Below are 21,061 nucleotides of genomic sequence, written 5' to 3' on the forward strand. Positions count from 1 at the left end.
CTGCAAAGCAAGCTTAACACCCACGATTCGGGAAAGTAAAGAAGTGAGCTTGGTGACACGTGTGCAAGTATTTTTTGATCTTTAAAACACCATTCAAACCTGAGGACCATTTCAGACACCTGCTTAGCCTCCGTGTGGCTTTCTGTTTCCAGAGCTATCTTCATGAATAACAAATCTGCTATCACACTGTGGTCTGAAAGTGTTCAGTGGTTTCCCCATTGCTTGCCAGGTAGTATAAGATACAAGTTCCTTTACAATCTTTTCCCTAGAAGCCTCCCTGTAGCAATCCCACTTCCCCTCTCTCTGTCACAGTCTCTCAACAGTCACCCGTACTACTCAGTGGACTCAAAGGGGCCACAACTGTGCCCACTGGCTTGCCTTTGCCAGTGTTGTTCCTTCTTTCTGGAATGCCTTTTCCCACATCTCTGTCAGGCAAACTCCTATTTATGCTTCAACACCCAGCTCATGTCACTTCTTCCATGAAGCCCTCCCCTTCTCCCTATTTTCCCCCCTATGCTCCCCAAGGGATGTGAATGAATCTCTACTACTACAAACACATACATGAAAGTAATGAATTTATACATCTATATCAGAGACTCGACTAGAAGCTCTTGAGATAATCTTTGTGTCTCTGGCACACTCAATTTTGAAAAATAAAACTGAAAAATTAAAATCTTATCAAATGATCACAGGGTAAATGTTTTAGAAGTTTTAGTCACCAAACTATTCTTTGCAAGAATATTCTTTCAAAGAATAAAAATATCCGATAGACTAAAATGCAATGTACATGATCTTTGGAGGTCTTCTTCCTACACACAAACTATAAATTACAGAAAGGGCAGGAATACACACAACATATAACCACAGTTTGTGAATGCCTAGAGACAGAATTTTGATGGATGTGTTTGTTTGTTTGTCGACACAACGCACACACATCCCACAGTAAGTAACATCCCTCTGGCTCCTACACTCTGGAGTGCCACCTGCTCTGGCTAGGCTTCTGCCTGGATAATTAAAATGAAGATGTGTATTAGCAGATATTAAAAATGCAAATTTTCACAGTATTCCAGTCAGCAAAGTATCAGATAGCATTCTCTTTATAATCTAGTGGTTGTTGTTCTGGAACAGAAAGAGTCCCTCTAAAGTTTCAATGGAGACTCAGAGAGATTAAGTGAATTACCCAAGGTCACACAGCTGCACGCTGGCAAAGCCAGGACTCAAACAGAGGACTTCTGATTTGAAGCCCAATGCTCTTTTACACTACATTGCCTCTTGTAATAGTAAACATCCTGTTAAAGGTAAATTCACAGAAGAAATCTGATTTCCAAAGAAGAAAATGTAGCTCTATTAGACCATAGGGTTGGCCTTTAAATGTCTGTGTCTTCGGGCTTCCCTGGTGGCGCAGTGGTTGAGAGTCCGCCTGCGGATGCAGGGGACACGGGTTTGTGCCCTGGTCTGGGAGGATCCCACATGCCGCGGAGCGGCTGGCCCCGTAAGCCATGGCCGCTGAGCCTGCGCGTCCGGAGCCTGTGCTCGTCAACGGGAGAGGCCACAACAGTGAGAGGCCCGCGTACCGCAAAAAAAAAAAAAAAATGTCTGTGTCTTCAAATGTCTGTGTCTTCAAATTGTGGTCTCTTGAATTTTATAAACATTAAAAAGAATAACAACACACAGGAACTAAACTTATTATCCTCTAGCTGCTTATAAAAATAGTGTTTAAAAGAGTGCTGTCCTTATTACAAGGTGCTGCAAAGGGCTGAGGGTGGCTTGAGCCAGGCTGTTGATGAGGAGCTCACCTACCACCACCCCCTAAGGTTTCTAGCTAAACTGAAAATGATGCATGTGTCTGGAGGTGGGGTGTGCTCACTTTTTACTCCAGAGACCCGAAAGGAATCAAGAGACTAAGACCTATCCATTTGCCTCGTCCCACACTCACTCAGGCAACTCAGGCAGCGTGGGCAAGGAGAGTGGTCATGTCTGCCTGGCCTTGCCAGCGACTCCACAATCCACTGACTCTCAAAAGTTCTCTCCAGAAACAATGGCAGTGGGCTGGAAGCTGGGGGACCTTGTTCCCAGAAGTTTAGGAATTAAATGGCAAACAGGGGTTTCAAACCCTCTAAAAGGAGTTAAGCTTGAAATCACTTTCAACGTTTGAAAAATGAATTTAATGTTAAAGAATGACATCACTCAAGTATGACTTCGTCTCCAGCTAGACTTGCAAAACGATTGAGTTAATTTATACCAAAATAAACGCCGAAAGCATGTAAAACAAAGGTGAAACAACAAAAGAATCAGAAGAAAATATAGGGACAGGATATAAGGCCTTTCTAAGCATGAAAGCAAAGGAAAAGTAATAAATGGAAAAAACTTAATTAGCGTAAAGGAAAAATAAAAGAAACTGATTTGAAAAACTAAAGAGCAATTCAAAAAAACATATGTGCATGTATGGTAAAGGGCTAATACCCTTCATCTCTAAAGAGTTCTTAAAATTAGTAAGAGAAAGAACACATCTATAGGGAAAACATGGGAAAGGGTAAAACTGTAATTCCCAAAACATAGTCAAATTGTTCAGTTTCACTAATATTCAAACAAATGTGAATTCGAGCTTAAATATCATTTTTCACCAACTGAATGGGTGAGGAGTTTTGTAAGATTATATCCAGTGCTTGTAAAATAGAGCAAAGCAGACTGCGGCTGAGACACACCGAGATAAGTGACAGTTTGTACCAAAAGCAATTTTTAAATAGGTGCACACTTGACCCCAGCAATTCCAAGTCTAGGAATTTCTCCCTGGGAGGTAGAGAAGTGTGCAAAAATGTAATACTGCTCATCACAGCTTTATGCAGAATCGTGAAAAACTGGAAATACGCTAAACATCAAAAGGCCTTGCTGGAGGAATGACTGTACATTCACAGGAAACTCTGCTGCTCTGAAAACCAATGTTGTTGAAAAGTAAAGACATGGAATAACATTTGTGGTACTGCTGAGTAGAGGAAGAATGTAACCAAACCAAAGCAGTTCTGAGTAAAGGAATTAACATGCTTTTCACTTTCTTCTTTGTGCTCTTCTCTCTATTTTCCAGTTTTCTACAATGATCATGTAAGGGTTTTAATTATCTATTAAAATTGTGTTTTCAAAACATTACACCGAGTCATTCTAATTATTTGCTTTATTTATATCCAATTATTCGCTCTGACCATAAAAAAAAAAAAAAAAAAACTTTACCTGGAGTATTTGGATAATAGGACACTTAGCAATGAATTCTGACATCATTAAAATTTAAAACAGTGCAAGAATCTGCAATAACTGTTTGAAGAAACTTTACATCCAAGACCAATTGTTTAACTTCCTATGCTTATTAATGAACTTGACATTAAGTCAAATCTGTATGTTCACAAATCTCCAAACAGCCTGCATTTTAACACTATGGATTGCAGAAATTAATAAAAGCAGACATTTTAAACTTTAATCAGGCAAGTGTGTGATTCTTAAGAAAAATCTAATGTTCTCAAATTCGAACAATCAAATTGGTGAATGAGAATTCAATTAAAAGAAACTTATAAAATGTTTAATAGCACAGATCTTTAGTGGGCTAGGATGAACCCTCACTCACTTTTCTGTTTACAAGTATTAATCACATTCCAAACATGCTACAGTGTAGACGCTTATTACTCAAAGTGTGGTCCTCCGACTGCAGCACCGGTGACACTGGGAGTTTGTTGAGGATGCTGAATCTCAGGCCCCACCCCACACCTACTGCACCTGAATCTACAGTTTAACAAATTCCCAGGTGATCTGAACGCACATTAAAGTTTGAGAAGAGCTGGTATAGAGAAGCTGAAAGCTAAAGTGTTATAAGTCACGGCCAAATAAAAGACTATAGGCTAAGCATCTCTGAATAGTACCACAAGAAGACCTAACGCACACACAAAGCTATCCGGCCACGTATCAACTATACAGGTTCTCCAGTTTGGTTGCCTATCAGAATTGCATGAGGAGCTTTAAACAAATACAGATGCCCAGGCCCCACCCCTGACCAAATGAATGGAAATCAGTATTTTCCAAAGCTCTCCAGGTAATTCTGTCGCGCAGCCAGATTTGAGAACCCCTTAGCTACTGGCATAAACAGGGTCTTAACCAAAGACATCATTAGCCTAATCACAGCTAGGCAGATCCAATCCCTGCTTCTACTCTCCTCCTGTGGCTTCCCAGACACCCCTGTTCATCACTCCTTACATTTATCCTAAGTCCTTCTCTGCCCCTCCTAGTAGAATGCAGCCCCCCAAGGGCAGGGACAGAGTTATCAGTCACACTACTTCCAGCACCCAGTGCATAACTGGAGTTTGATGAACATTTGTTGAAGGAATAAACTTGATTAGATAGAAGAGATGACAGAGAGAAGCCAAATGGGGAGGAGGGCGGGCATATGAAAACAATAGGAAAACTCATGTTCTCTGATCCTTTAAGTCTCATTGATGTGAAACTTCAATGAAGTGTAAGCCTTGTGGGGAAGACTTACTCTGAAATTAACAAAACGTCACCTACCATTCCAACAAGGTGGCCGGGAAATATCTGGCGAAAGGGAGCTAGCTGTGTTTTGAAACAGCAATGCATTAATGCCATAAAAGAAACGAAACACAAAAGTAGAAGCCTGCCCAATAACCAAAGTATGTTCTAGTAGGTTCTCCCTATCCAAGCTAGGGAGCACACCTAAGAATGTGCCCACACCCACACTTTCTATGCCAGAGTGCAGGTCACAAACAGAGTGGCACCATCGTAACTGTGCACACTTCAAGACGCAGGCTCATGAAACCTACACACCTCTCCCCAGCCATAAGGAACAGGAGAGCAAGACGCAAGAAGGCCTGAATAAAGCCTTGTCTAAATGCATTTGAAAAGTTCGCCATCAAGCTACAAACTCATGAGACTGGAAATGTTATCACTAAATGGTAGCTGTAGGTATCCTTTGCCCAGGTGAAGAGAGCAGTGAAAAGATAGAGACTATGGCTGCTAACACATATTTCTTTCTCCCTCCCTTTATTTCCGGGAACCTCTTCATCTCACAACGGGACTAGAAGAACATGACCACAAACCTTTCAGACTCCGTAAGGCCTCAGATCTCCGCCGGGCAAGCAAAGAGCAGCCTTCTGAGCTGGGAAAAGCACGCGCAAGAAAATAATACGACCTCAATCCAGTCATCTGCTAAAGCAAACTAAAGACACTGCACCAATTGGCTTTCATGTTTATGGAGCTTTCCAGAATCCGTTTCTCCATTCTTACCTCCTTGTCTTACGTAGCTCTTAGTTAGAGAGCGGCTTCTAAGGAGGGACCCTGGAGAGCACACACACATTTTCAGGAGGAACCAACATTAACCCCACACGGCTTAAACATGCATCATACGCAGAGTTTATGTCAACATTCTCCTCCCCCAGGCAGGTCTACCACACCGGAACTCCTCACTCGACCTGCTAAGAGGCGACCACACCACAATTCCCAGGCCAGTCTGGCGAGACTGGAGATGCAGGTGTGCCCCAGCCTCGCCTCCTGACTCAGCCCTGCCTTGGATTCTCCGCCAATCATCACTTTCTGTTTTCTTCCCCAGTATAGTAAAAATAACTTCCTCTTCAAGCGTCTAAATCTGTATGTGACTTTACACACTTTTTTTGGCACATCGTTGGTTGAATTTTGACACTAAAGCAGAATGAAGTCGCAAAAAATCTGCAATCACATTTCTGTAAAACTCCAACCAGATGAGTCAGTTCCACTGTTCTCTGGAATACTGAGAAAATACTTCCAGGCAAGATGCTGCATTCTAAGCACCACGTCAGTTCCTCCTGTCCTCTGCTTCTTACAGACTCAGCAAAGTCTCAGGGATGGAAGGAAGCAGAGCAGAATGCACGGTGCTATTTGCTGTGAACTGGAAGTGGCTTGCGGGCTGTGCTCCTGAGTGAGGAGAAGGGCATCTCAGGGGGAGACCATCCAACACAACTGTGGCGCCAAGGACTCGGGAAGTCTTGTATTTAGGAGCTGAGACAGAGCTCCAGAGAGCTGCACGCCCTCACCTCCCACCCCCCGCTCCAGTCACCTGCCATGACTACAGAACAGGGGTGGATGTGGCACAGTCATTTCAAAAGAAGACAGTTTAGAAGAGAGTCACTTCTGATACTCCTCCCCATAAAGCAGGCTCACCAACCAAGGGAACTGGAGAATTCCTCAGTTCTACAGGCCACTGAAGGGCCACATAGACAGAGGAAAGTGATTAAGATGCATAAGGGAATGAAAATCATTTCATCTTTTTTTTTTTTTTTTTTTTTTTGCGGTACGCGGGCCTCTCACTGTCGCGGCCTCTTCCGCAGCGGAGCACAGGCTCCAGACGCGTAGGCCCAGCGGCCATGGCTCACGGGCCCAGCTGCTCCACAGCACGTGGGATCATCCTGGACCGGGACACGAACCCGCATCCCCTGCATCGGCAGGCGGACTCTCAACCACTGCGCCACCAGGGAAGCTCCGTTTCATCGTTTCATGTGCTTATTGGTCAGTTGTGTTTGCTCTTCTGTGAATTGCCTGCTCCTATTCTTTGCCCGTTTATCTCATGAATTCTCCTTCTCTTATTGATTTATTGATCTTTTACATATCTGCATACTAATCCCATTTTCTAGAGAAACATCTGTCTCCAATCTGAGTCTTTCTGCCTTTCTGCTTTGTTTATGGGATGTTATTGTTCAGAAGGTTTCGCTTTTATGTTGTTCTTTTTTTTTTCATTTATTGTTTGTGCTTTCTGCATCTGAAAGTAACTTCAGATGAGGAACTACTGGAAGATAGATCTGTTTTTCTGGACAAGATTTATGGCGGGGGCATTACAGTCACCTTCATAGCTTCAATTTTCTGAAAGAGGGTGAAGTCCAACAGACTATTCTATGTAGCTCCCAGAAGAACTAGCAGAAGTAGAGAGAAGCCACAGAGAAGTAGCCTGCCACACTGTGCAAACTCCCTCAGCCACTGGAGCTGTCCACAATGGAATGGGATGACCAGCAGTAGGCAGCTGGGCCAAGACTGTGAGAATCCTCTTTGAAAACACAGCTTTCTTATCCCTACTTGTTTTCCTTCTTTCTTCCTATCACACTTATACTCTGAATTCTGGAGATCCATGACTTACTCTGCTTCCTCTCTCTCTTTGCCTTCCTAAGGACATTCTGCTTCCCACAATTTCTGAAGCAAGATCCTCTCCTTATCGTCCAGATAGGCTGGGGCAAACTGGTGATGGGGGCAGGGATGGGGAGTGCTGCTAATTTTAATTAAGATCAAAACAAAACAAAACGAAACAATGATTAAGACTTTGAAAATGATGGCCTAAAATATTCTGGCATATTCTACTGGCCTTGGTCACTTGACTACTGAAACCTTTTAAATAACCATTTGGCTCCAAAGGAGATACCCTACAGTTTCAGTTGTTACAGTTAAATGGCTTCTTAACTCTTTCAACACATGATTTTAAAGTAGGTGGGACCTTAGGAAGCGCCTAATTCAGTCATTCTAAAGAAAAAAGGGGCACCATCACCTAGAGAGCTTCTTTAAAGAACCCCAGAGCCACACCCATTCTCCCTTTCCTGGCCACTGGGACATATTCCCAGATAGACCATCAAGACCACATGGAAACACTGCTGCTGATGAGGGAGGGTCCCAGGAAAGAAAACCAATTGAGAATCCCGGACCTAATCAAACGTCTTCATTTTGGAGGTGAAGAAACATGAGCTTAGGAGGCTCGTGTGACTTAACAGCACTGACCCGTGAGCTATTTGCGGACTCCCTCCAGACCCAGGTCCGCTGGCCCTGCCAGCCACTCGCACAGCTTTGCCTGACAGTTCTGCTTCTCCAGTGAGAAGGTACTTATGTCAAGCAGCCCACATGTCAAAACAGGAAGCTCTGTGTTGGAGCTGCAAGGTCCCGGTTTCCCTAGACAAAATTTAACTTTCTATCAAATAATGTAAGATCCCATTTGTTTTCAAGTTCTCAAGGAATTGGGTAACCATCCACACCAGATAGTAACGGCCCTGTGGCTCTGGCCCCTACACTCATCCATGGCTGGGCAGGTGAAGGCAACGTGAGGAAGCGGAGAATGGAAAACAGAAGCAAGTTCCCCAGCCTTCTGAGAAAGAAACGATCCACTACTTTGGTTCTCTGCTCTTGCCCTGACTTCCAATGGAAGGGAAATGGGAACCAGAGAAAAACCAGTGCCAGGCTACTGGACGCGGTAGTTCCATCATAAGTGGGAGAAGCTCTAGCAGCAGTCCCGGTGTATGCCTGACACTGTGATCGTCTGAAAGGGTCTGATTCACGTGGATCGCCAGTCCAGTCCTAGAATGGCTGGCGACCGCAGAGAGTACGCTGCGTCATACTCCCTCTGTACAACTACTTTTCTTTCGTGAATGCGGGGAGGGGGCGAAACGTGTGGATAAATTCAAAACAGAGGAAAGCAGGCTGTGCAAAGAATACGTTTCTTAAAGATTGTTTCCAGGAGGCAGAAGAGAGGATGAGAAGCAGAAAGGTTTGTGTGTAAAGTTAACAGGGCAAATGACTGGAGCTTATCAGCTGTTGAAGAGCCCTCACCAGTTTGAGGGTGAGGGTGACAAGATAAGCCACAAAAATGCTGATTCAGTCATTTCATATTTCTTGGGTCTACTAGAATGGTGCTTTCAAATGGAAGCAAACCATGAATGAATTTGCGTACTCCACTAGTATGTGTGCTTGTGCAAGTGTGTGTGTGCACGGGTGTGTGGGCCAAAAGAAAAGGGCATCTGAGAGACGCAAAGAATAAGGTGAGAAAATTGGCATTTGCTGAAATCAAATGCCATGCCTTGAGTCAGATAAGTACTTTATAAAATAGCAATTATTAATCCCATCGTATAGACTAAAACATCTAAGGTTCGGAGAAGTTAAGAGAATCGCCCAAGTTCTCCCAGCTAGTAAGTGGTAGCACAGTGATCACACCCAGATCTCTGCTCTAAAACCTCTGCTCTTTCTAGTATTGGATGCTTCTGGCCCACAGAAAGCTTTCGATGAATATTTTCTGAGTGACTGAACAAAGGAGTTTATATGTCTCAGAATACTTTCATTTTTATTTTCATCAAGACTGTGAAAGTCATATGCACTGAGCTAGAAAAACATCAATGGTGTTTCCAGAAATGCGTTACAGCTTAATGTAAATGGTTATTTAAATCATCTATCAATGAATGAACTAAGAATTACTCAATCGAGGCCATGACTTAAGGTTATTTCCATATCTTTCATTAAACAAGGGTCAATGGGTTCGTGCATTGAGCCTTAATCTTATAATCTATCATTTTGCCATTCTAGGTTAAAATCTGCTCAGTCACTATTTCAAAAACCACATAATCTTATGGTCTCATCTCCTTAAAGAGTCAAATTCATGCTTGAAACGTACTAGCTAATTTAGCACAAATTGCTACCTAAGGAAGATGTTGACTTAGAGCAAGAGATAAACTGCTATTCTGCAAACTCCCAAAACTGGTTCAGGGTTCAGGAAAATGACAAGAAACAAGAAGTTTGAATTCTAGTATGCAGCCAGATCTCTAGGCTGACCGCAGGCATTCTTAATTACAGGGAAAGCTCTATAAATGTAAGTCCAAATCCCCACAGGTAAGAGGTGGACAATTATCCCTGTGCACAGAAGGAAATGTTTATAGAAGTATATGTCATAGTGGTTTTAACATCTTTGCTTGTAGCATATGCTTCAAACAGCCAGAAAGAGATGGGTTGTAGAATCAACTGGCTTGAGTCTTTCCTGGCACACTGCACCACGGTGTCTACTTAAAATAAGGGCAAAGCAAAGCAGAATATGGAACCCTAGTAAAGAATAGTCTGCTTAGGGCTTCCCTGGTGGCACAGTGGTTGAGAGTCCGCCTGCCGATGCAGGGGACACGGGTTCGTGCCCCGGTCCGGGAAGATCCCACAGGCCGCGGAGCGGCTGGGCCCGTGAGCCATGGCCGCTGAGCCTGCGCGTCCGGAGCCTGTGCTCCGCAACGGGAGAGGCCACAACAGTGAGAGGCCCACGTACCGCAAAAAAAAAAAAAAAAGAATAGTCTGCTTAGCAAATATATTGAATCAACAGACACTTCCTAAGGGTTCCTGTGGGGTACCCAGCAGAGGTGTCACAGTAGAGATGGAAAGTATTTGAACGAGCGTCCTCCTTTCAAGGAGCTTGCCCACAAGTTATCACAATACAAGGTAGAATGTCAAAACTTCAAAAGTGATCATGAAATAAATACTACAGGAGTTCACAGATCATCACTGGAATTTGAGCTTCCTTAACTATCAGCAAAGAGGCAATAGCAGAAGCAAAGGCAGGTAGTGAGGCAAGAAAAATGAGCCAGTGGCTAGCTTTGGGAAATTACAGACAACCGCTATAAAACCTGAGATAGATGGAGAGGTGCAGCATACCCTCAACACTAAACTGCTATCTGGCTCCCTGATAATTTTAATATGAGAGTGTCACAAATTATTCAAATTGAGTCTCTTTCCAGAAGGCATGGAATTGACTGTACTTATTTTAAAGCTTCTTATTTTGATAATATATATTTTAAAACCTACTGAAAGTTTCTAACATTTTGGAAAAAACAGTTTCTTCCTAAAAATTCCTAACTTATTTTACTAATTTACTGAAGGACTATATATTTGTCCTGTATATTATACCACAGTGTGAATAAAAATGAATTGCACATGAATTCCAATTTTCTCAAGATTTCCTTGGTAGCCTCATAGTACAGTATATAAGGAACATAACGTACCCAAATGTTTCCCTACGCTGAGCTCATCAGCTCCTCTCTAGTGAACAAACACAAAGACAGAATACTCATTTCCATTGTACTACAGTCTGCTGCTCAAGATTGACTACACTCATATTCCACATATAAGTCACAATAATCTTTGTGACATCTGTAAAATAGTTAAGTGCTACCTATTTATGAATATTCATACATTAGAGCTAAATGCAAAGTGTTTACTATTCAAAGTCATCCATAACTGTAAGACCCCCAAGAGTCTTTTAAAGAGGTCTTTGGGTTCAATCATTAGGAATTTATTTAGGTTTTACTCTATACCCAGATACTGTACTTAAAACTCAAAACGAAAAAGACAACTTAGTTCAAAGATGGGCAAAGGGTGTGAATAGACATTTTTCCAAAGAAGATATATGAATGGCCAACAAGCACAGGAAAAGATATCCAACATCACTAATCATTAGGAAAATGCAAAAAAAAAAAAAAAGCCACAATATGATGCCACTTCACATCCATTAGGATGTCTACAGTCTAAATAATGGAAAAGAGCAAGTGTTGGTGAGGTTATACAGAAACTGGAACTCTCGTACATTGTTGGTGGGGATGTGCAATGGTGCACCCACTGTGGAAAACAGCTCGGCAGTTCCTCGATAAATTAAACATGGAATTACCATATGACCTAGTGATTCACTCCTGGGTATATACCTAAAAGAACAGAAAATACGTGTACATACAAAAACTTACACACAAAAGTTCACAGCAGCACTATGCACAACAGCCAAAAGACAGAAACAACTGTAATGAGAAACAGATAAATGGATAAACAAAATGTGGTATATCCATACAATGGAATATTATTCAGCCATAAAAATGAACGAAGTACTGATACATGCTACAATATGAATGAACTTTGAAAACAATGTTCTAAGTAAAAGAAGCCAGTTACAAAAGGCCACATATTATATGATTTCATTTCTATGAAATGTCCAGAAGAGGCAAATCTACAGATACTGAAAATAGATTAGTTCCTAGGGCTTGGGGAGACGGAGGAAGAGTGAAGGGATAACTAAGGGGAACGAGGTTTCTCTTTCTGGTGATGAAAATGTTCTAGAAGTGACTATCGTAATAGTTTACCTTACCTAGGTATATACAAAAAACAATTAAAAGCTATTAAACTATTAAAAACTTTAAGTGGGTGAAATGTATGGTTTGCGAATTATAGCTCAATAAAGCTATTTTAAAAATTAGTAGCATAGGGCTTCCCTGGTGGTTCAGTGGTTAAGAATCCACCTGCCAATGCAGGGGACACAGGTTCAAGCCCTGGTCCGGGAAGATCCCACATGCCACGGAGCAACTAAGCCCGTGAGCCACAACTACTGAGCCTGCATGCCACAACTACTGAAGCCCACGTGCCTAGAGCCTGTGCTCCACAACAGAGAAGCCACCGCAATGAAAAGCCCACGCACCGCAACAAAGAGTAGCCCTGGCTCGCCGCAACCAGAGAAAGCCCATGCGCAGCACGAAGACCCAATGCAGTGAAAAATAAATAAATAAATAATCTAATTAATTTTTTAAAATTATTCAAAAAAATTAATAGCATATACTGAAATGTGCTTTGTTTGTAACGTTCTTGCACAATAGTTGCTACATTCTTTTGACTATTGCAACTAAGGATTTTTGGTGAAATGCTACTGTTTCTGTCCCCATTTCTGACAAATAAAAGGATTTATGTATTATCACTGTTTGCTTAAAGTTGAGTTTCTATAATAAAAATAAATATAGGTAAGACAAAATTTATTTGTGGTCAAGTCTCATTTCTTTCCAAAAAAAAAAAAAAGCAAGTGACAATTCCTAATCATTCTAGCAGCTACAGTTGTCAAATAAGATGCCTTTTCACTGCCCATCACTGACCCCCTTCAGTACAGCTGCAAGGCAAGCTACAGTTTCTGCTCCTGCAGCTTCCCTGTAGGGAAGCAAAAGATACTCTTTCTTTGGGGACTCAAAAAGCTTGAGCACTTTCATTCTAGTTTCTCAAATACAAAACCAACTAGTGTTTTAAACCTGGACTGATGACAGGGAATTTGAAGAAAGACAGAATCCAGATAATGCATATTTATCTGTATTTTAAAACAATTCATACTGAGACGAGTCTACGTTAAAAACAGTTTACAAGACAGAATGTTTTTCACTATTCATGCTGTGTGTTTACAGAACAGTCTGCCATAGCTGAATTCCATTTTCTGTCTTCTTCTAATACAGTGCTACTGTGTCCCCAACCAACCCTATAAGATAAATTTGCAGCTATGAACAAGAATGTCATTTTCTTTTTATGTCAACAATTTCTATTGATAACATCATATTTTATGCATTCATTTCCTAGATTGCTGTCTGGGGCCTGGAATACTATATTTAAACCATGCGTGATGTGCAGAAGGAAAATTAATTTGACTTTTAAGGTTCAGAGAAACTATTTTGTAACAGATCTGGACCTCAATTTTCACATTTTCCTTTAAATTCATTTAAACTCAGAGAACTTCAATAAAGTTACATCTTTTTCTTTCATTTCTGACTCAAAATTGCCATGCTCATATATAATATACATATCAAGATTAGCAATTCTGGGCTTCCCTGGTGGCGCAGTGGTTGAGAGTCCGCCTGCCGATGCAGGGAACATGGGTTCGTGCCCCGGTCCGGGAAGATCCCACATGCCGCGGAGCGGCTGGGCCCATGAGCCATGGCCGCTGAGCCTGCGCGTCCGGAGCCTGTGCTCCACAACGGGAGAGGCCACAACAGTGAGAGGCCCGCGTACCGCAAAAAAAAAAAAAAAAAAAAAAAAAAAAGATTAGCAATTCTGAAAACTAAAGTAATATATCTCCATTTTAAATAGTATAATTTAAAAATGGAAAGGAAAGCCTATTAACTTGAGATCAATCTGACAGCTTTAGTCCCCATAAAGGATAAATCACATACCCAAGTCCTGATAATAAATCATTCGAGTTTGCCGGTTGTACAGGATCAGTAGTAAGCCATCCGACTTATTCGGTTTACATAGATGTAACGAGTGTTATTCCAAGTTTTTGATATTTCCACAGCTCATAAGTAATGAGGCTACTGGCAGAGGCTGCATCATAATCTAATTTCTGCGGGAGATTTTATTTGATTTTGGTTGGTTTTCCATAGCAAGTCGAAGTCTGAATGCCACTTCAAAATAAATGAAATAATTTCACTGAACTGGAAAGACTATGGTCTCCAAGTTAAGTATAGCAATTTGCTCTATTCAGCTATTTATCCCATTGTGTGTTTTATGCTCTCCTCTCTCTACCTATTTCAAGGAGGAAAAGAATCAAGACAAGAGTTATGCCTGCATAACTTTCCTCTCCCTGACTTACTGACTTTCCTTTTCTTTTGTAATAAATCTGTTGCAGCAAAAAGCATCTTTAAAAAGAACAGACTTTGCCCTTCCCCAAAATGACTAGAAAAAAGAAGCTGTCTGACCCCTGTTCCTGTGAGAATAAAAAGCATCATTACCAACTCTTTTCCCTTTTTTTCTCCACACCATGCTTTCTGGTTGCCCCCCTTCACCTCATTCCGTGCATCTTCTAACCTCAGAAACTCGAAAGCCAGCTGGGGCTGCAGCTGTTGGCCGGTCCTTCCCTTGAAACAATGGGGCGTAAGCAGCAAAGCAGATGCATTTCTAAAAGCTGAAGTTTAAAAATGAAACCATGGGGCTTCCCTGGTGGCGCAGTGGTTGAGAATCTGCCTGCTAATGCAGGGGACACGGGTTCGAGACCTGGTCTGGGAAGATCCCACATGCCGCGGAGCAATTAGGCCCGTGAGCCACAACTACTGAGCCTGCGCGTCTGGAGCCTGTGCTCCGCAACTAGAGAGGCCGCGATAGAGAGAGGCCCGAGCGCCACGATGAAGAGTGGCCCCTGCTTGCCACAACTAGAGAAAGCCCTCGCACAGAAACAAAGACCCAACACAGCCAAAAATAAATTAATTAATTAATTAATTTTTAAAAAAAATGAAACCATGTCCATCACTTTTTAAATATTTTATAAATCTCTTCTCTCTTCCCCCTCTTTCTCTCAAATACATAGGAAACTTTGTGAAAGCAATTGAAAGCAATTGTTTGTGAAAGCAATTGCTTGTGAAAGCAACTCTAGAACAATGTTCTTGAACTTATGCAGGCATCAGAATCATCTGGAAGACTTGCTAAAATGGATTCCTGGGTCCCACACCCAGACTCTTTCATTCCATAGGTCTGCGATGAGACCTGAGAATCTGCACTTGTAACAAGTGTCCAGGTGATGCTGATGCTGCAGGTCCAGGGACCGCACATTCAGAACTACCCGCCTAGACCGTGAACGACTGCTAAAGAAAGAAATTAGGCATTTAAGATTTAATTTGATTCCAATTCACATCACCTCCAGTTGTGTGGCTCTGGGAGAGTTCATTTGCTTAGTACATGGAAGCAGCAACATGGAGATAAATACAGGAAGGTGGAGTTAAGGGCAGGCCAGCTGCTTGAATTATTTCCCTTCTCTGTTGGCCCCTCAAGATACTCAAAGTATCAAGAAAAGGAAAGTGAAATTATGGAAATAAAAATAATCATTTTTTGCCAGTCAGCCCTTTAGATTTCCACTCGCATCTTGGCTCTATTTCCTTTTTCTCTCAAACTGCTTGTAGTGCTAATGCAATGGGTACTTGATTCAGCCAGATGTGGGTTTAAATCTTGCCTTACTTACTATGCGCCCCTCAGCAAGTCGGTGAACTTCGTTGCCCTCCCTTCTCCCATATCAAAAATGGGAATAACAGCTGCACCTACCTATGATATTGCTATGCTAATACAATTTCATCCTACATGTGCACTGATTGGCACATACCCAATAAATATTAGCTTCTATCATAAATGGTCCTTTTTTTTTTCCTGTGAGAATATTGAATATGTTAAACATCACACTACCTATTTGATACAATAGGTGCAGTCATCACTTTGACAAATATTTATTTAGTAGCTACTATGTCAGATGTAATATATTATACAAGTATATTAAAAATAATATCCTGTCAAGACAAATATTGCTATAAATATTATTTTGATTTGGAAAATTTTGACTTTATATGAACTTTTATTTAAGAAAAATACTTGCCTCCAAAATTGGCTACCTAGGAAAATTGAGAGGATGTGTTTACTAACCACAGTTTTGTTTTCACAGACACTAAAATAATAGAATGGAGGAAACAAGGGGAGAGTAGTTCTGCAGATACCTTGGCCTTATTTTATTAAGGGTATATTTTAGATCCTCTTAAAGACCACAAGCCTGCTTTTCCTGAAAATCATTATGTTTACATAACAAAACAACAGGGAACAAATTTGGCCAAGGGTATCCTATTTTCAGTTCACAATGATGTCATTTTTTAACCTGTTACATCAGTCAGAAACTCAATGGTGAGTTAATAATAGGAGCAATATTCCATCCTTCAGTTCTTCCTGGTTCCCTGAGTGAATGCTGTGAATTCACCCTTCCAGCAAATAAGCCTCCAAATTTATCAGGCCTCATTTTTTGAAATATAGAATGAAAGCACACTAAATTCTGGATACCACACGTATTTGGTTGAATTTTCAAGAGGTTAACATGCTAGATGCTGCGGTTTCCTGATTTTAGCCTCACTACATGCCTTTGCTCCTTCCTCCTCCCAGGCTCCCCAGCCCCAAGAAGGGTATCAGAGCCATAACATTTTAAAAGCTGTGTGGAGGTGTCAGAGACAATCTGGTCCTGCCCAGAATTTTACCTATGGAAAAGTTGAGGCCCATGTGGTTCCAGTGCCCTGCCCAAAGCCAAGTGCTCCTCAGGACACCACAGATGTCTTCCTTCCCTGTCCACTGTACTTTCCCTACATCACTTGCCTGCATATTTTGCTTTAAAAGAACCTCACCAAAGAATTCATTATCAGAGTTTATGGAGAAAGGCCCCTGAGCTTCCAAATCACTTCCCTCCCTATGCCAGTTAACAGTGATTGTCGGTAATCGTAACAATTGTGACCTGTGTGGTACTAGCAGGAATCGGAGAGCCTACGAGGCTGTGAGACTTCCTATCACAGAACTCGAAAGAAGAGAGTTGACTCCTTAGCAAAAGTGCATATTACCCCAAATCCTCTAAGAAACCAGATATGTTTGGAAATCTACTTGGGCAATATTTTCCTTTAATTTTCCCTAAAGCATCTTAGAAAAACCGTAGTTCCCTAAAGTTTCTACTGAAAAAGAAGTGTAACTTTTAAAATCTGAGCTTCTCTACGTGGAAAAAAACATTATTTTATCTGCGTGTACATTTGAAAACGCTCTAACACATTTGTCACTTTGTTGAAGTGGTTTTTTCCTTCGAAAACGATCTGCTATCCAGACCTGTGGTTTCTGCGACGAAGGGATTTCTGTGGGTGAGGGTGGCAGCCTCCCGCCGCCGGAGTCGTTTGGCCCATTATGGTGCCAGCGCTCCGGGGGCTTCCCTTTGCGCCTTCGCTCCCGTCACGCAGATGCCGAAGTTTGCCGGGGGCTTAGGTTTATCCCCTTGGACGTTCGCGATTAGCTGAATCCCTCCCAGCCTCTCCCCCCGCCCCGGCCCCCGCAAGACTTGTGAGAGATGTGCATCCTCCCTTAGCCAAGGCGCGCACCGGGGGCCTGGGGGTTACTTTCGCTGGGCCCTGGCACCGCTCTCCCCGTGCCTGGACCACCGAGCTGCGGGTCACGCCCTCTCTCTGGAGACGCTCTTTTCTCTCTTCGCACACTCCTTCCTTACCTCTGCTAAAATAGGCGACCTCGTTCCTAATAAGCCAGGCACAACCCGCCCCCCCCTCAAAAGTTCAGATTTGAGACACAGCGCTGAGGATCGTTCAGTCGAAGTAGGCGACACTGCTGGCCAGGGTGACTCGCGCCCCGGACCCCGGCTCCCCGCGACTCACTCGCTGAGGACAGTGGGGTGGGCAAGGGGTGCCCCAAGCACAAGGCAGCTCAGGGACAGCGTGGAGCCCGAAAACTGCCCCTGGGCCACCCAGGCCAGGGGGCAGGAGCTCTCGTGGGGCACAATTCACAGAACAGGCCGTGGGTAGGAGTCAATCCCACCCGCGCGACCCCGAGCGCCGGACGGGACGGGACTGTGGGCGCTAATGCCATGGAGGGGCAGTCGCTGCCCCTCGTCTCTCCCCACTCTGCCAGGCTTGAATATACACACACTCGTACACACTCACTCACACGCCTGCACTCCGCCCAGAGGGGGTGGCGGAGGCGGGGGAAGGTATGCAGCGCCCAGCCCCGAGCTACCTGCCCGGCACATCAACCCCGCGGCGCCCCCGCCTAGGCGCAGACAGACTGACGCGCTGGAGGCAGCAGCAATTCGGGGCCGCCGCACCGATGCTCCCCAGCGTCCCACCTGGGGAGCCTCGGGGAGGCGGCGGCGGGGGCAGCTCCAGAGTGCCCGGCGCGCCCCACTCTCCCCTGCACAACTTCGAGCAGCGCGCGCCGCCCTCGCTCCCGTCTCCCTTCCTTACCCAAATACTGCCGCAGGTCGAGCAGAAAGCGCGGGGGTCCCCCGCCGAGCTGATAGAAGAGGGAGCCCAGGCAGAAGACCAGCAGGGTGGCCATGCAGAAACCGTAGTCCCGGAGGGAGAAGCGCAGGAGAGGCAGCAGGGAGACCCGGCGCTTCCAGCTGCCCAGGCCGGGAGGGGCGCCCCCCAGAGGGGCCCCATGGGGCCAGGGATCCGCGCCGCTGCCGGGATGCTGCTGCTGCTGCTGCTTCTTCTTCATCGCCTGCTCCGCCGCCTTGCACAGCCTGCCCGTGCCAGGAAAAGGTCACCCATCCGCCTGCGAGGAGGAGAGCCCGGCCGGCCGGCTGCACATGGACAGGGCCGCGCCGAGGGCAGCCCGGGTGGGGGCGGGGAGGGGCCGAAGTTGCCGGGCTCAGGAGACTTTCCTCGGCATGGTCACCGCCGCCGCGGCCCGAGCGGCCGAGGTGCCCAGCCCCGGCTTGGCGGCACTGCCCGCGCCCGGCCCGCGCCCGCTAGCGCCCCCGTGCCCCGCGCCCCGCCGCGCCTCGGGCTCGCTCGCGGCCGCCGGGGCTCGCCTCCAGCGCCAGCGTGGACCCCCCGGCTTTGTGTCTGTCGGTCTCGGCGTGTTTTGTCCGGGTTCAGGCTCCTCTAAAAAACGGCAGGGAGGAACGGGAGGCGGACACCATCCCCTCGCTCCACCTCCTTGACAGGGGTTTTCCTCCCTCTCCTCCCCTTTCTCCCTCCGGCTCTCCGCCGCTCTCTCTCCTCCCTCTTCCCTCCCTCTCTCAGCTCGGGTCTACGGGTTTCTCTCGGGTGTCACGTTACTGCCTCTGCCTGGAGCGGGGGAGGGGGGGTAAGGGGGGGCGGCGATTATTCGCTACAAGGAAGAAAGTTTCTGGGGTTTTTTTTCCTTCCCCCTTTCTCTACAATCTGGCCTCAGTTCCTGCGCCACCAGCGACCTCTTGGGGGCCCCGCTGACTTCCCTCTCGTAAACGGTCACCGGCAGGAAGAAGCACGACTTCTTCTAGTACTATATGGTTTTTGGTTTTTGTTTGTTTTCTCATTTCAGAAACTCGATTCTCCTTCTGTGTGCCGAGCTGTTTACAAAAGGCCGATGAAAGGTACTTGGAGATAGGTTCAAGACTTTGCTGAGATGGTGAAAGAGCAAGTGGTGTAAATTGTAATTAAAACATGACCCCATAGGGCCAGGCTCATCGCCCCAACTCCTGGAAGAGAACCAGAGGAGGACGCTTGCTCCTTGCTCGCCTTCGCTCTACAGCTGCTCATCCAGGAAGCGACCAGAAAGGCAAGGGGGGGGGGGGGTTATAGGGCGGACTCAAGGAGGTCTTTCCTCTAGCAGATATGAAGAGGAAAGAGCCCTTGCATACCCATTTCATCGCTGCCACCCTTCCTTCCAAGGGAAGTTTCTGGACCTGAAAGAGCACCTTCCGGGCAGGGAAGCTGCATCAAACACAGACCCTCTGGCGAGGGTTGGTGATGCACAGAAAGCGCTGCTCGCATCAGCCTCACTTCAGTAAGAGTAATTCATGGCTAGACATAGGAGCTGTGCCACCTGAGACTTAAGTGACTTGCCCAAGGTCACGGAGATGCCAGGAGTCGAGTTGGGTGCCACACTCAAACCTGTTTGACGCTCAAGCCCACTATAAGAACCACTGCATGGTGCTATCTCCCAGTCAGGGTGCTTTTCCTAATAACTTGCACGGTGACTGGAAGATGGGATACACGCATTTAGCTCAGGCCACTTTGAGAAACAGAAATGGAAATTTCAGGCTCCTTGTGCCTGCCTCACACCTCTGGTTTCCTATTCACTCTGTACATTCCAGTGACTGACAACGGATTAAAGGAAGAACCAGGAGCCAGGGACATCTATGATTCTAAGACTGTTTTCCTGAAAACCTTTATAAAGTTGGGTATCTGAGAAAGTTTCTATGGAAAATCAGGGAGTAGAATCCTGAGATCAAGAGTTTACAATTTAAAAATAATACGGTTTAACCGTCACCCAGACGTGAGTATCTCTGATTCCCGAAGAAGACACATAGATCATGAACTGGAGACAGTTGTGGATGAGCTGAGTGGTGCCACACACATCCACACACACATACTCTACTTCCCAATTTTATGTTGTCCTGGCCCACCTTCTCATGAATGGGAAGGCTGCTTTGAGGCGGAAAGAAAAGGGAAGTCCCTGTGTTCTAGCACAGAAAATCCTAAAATAAAGTGTTAATGGTTTGTTTCACATTTATTCTATGAATCAGATTTATTTGGATTAATATGCACATTTTACAAATGTGAGTGCCCCTGAGAGAATTACGCCAATCAGTCATTGCCCACTAATGTGAATGACTTTAATCAGCATGCTGAGTACCTGAGAATCGGCTCCCAATTAATAATTTTTGAGTTAATGACGAGGGACTAGGAGACGGGAGGAGCAAAGCAATTTGCATAATGTTTCAGAGACCACCTGTGACAAATCGGACCCGCACCTGAGGCCTGGCCCTATCATCTGGAGGTTTTTCATTAGATGTAGGATAATGTACAAGATCCTGTGTGCTCACGAGACCCCCAGGGTCTGGAAACTTCTCTCACAGAATGAGTTGGGAAACTTCCCAATTCTTTCTCCTAAGGAAAGGAATCTCAGCAACAGCGAGGTTATAACAGGCAGTTGGAGCAGGAAGAAAGGAAATAAACATCTTAAAAAATAA

The 21,061-nt window shown here is 44.6% G+C and overlaps 1 protein-coding gene across 4 annotated transcripts in view; it reads right to left on the minus strand.

The window, feature by feature from the left end:
* The window catches only part of UST (uronyl 2-sulfotransferase), a 300,699-nt gene extending 281,570 nt beyond the window's left edge, over positions 1 to 19,129 (minus strand). For 2 of the 4 annotated variants that reach the window (XM_067701813.1, XM_067701812.1), the window contains exon 1: positions 18,342 to 19,129. In XM_067701813.1, the coding sequence (XP_067557914.1) occupies positions 18,342 to 18,597 (256 nt within the window). In that variant the 5' untranslated portion in view covers positions 18,598 to 19,129. The remainder of the gene's footprint in view (positions 1 to 18,341) is intronic. The other 2 variants (XM_067701810.1, XM_067701811.1) reach the window with 2 other exon arrangements.
* Positions 19,130 to 21,061: the final 1,932 nt, after the last annotated feature.

The sequence above is a fragment of the Pseudorca crassidens genome, chromosome 13, assembly GCF_039906515.1.
Source record: "Pseudorca crassidens isolate mPseCra1 chromosome 13, mPseCra1.hap1, whole genome shotgun sequence".
NCBI classification, from domain to species: domain Eukaryota; kingdom Metazoa; phylum Chordata; class Mammalia; order Artiodactyla; family Delphinidae; genus Pseudorca; species Pseudorca crassidens.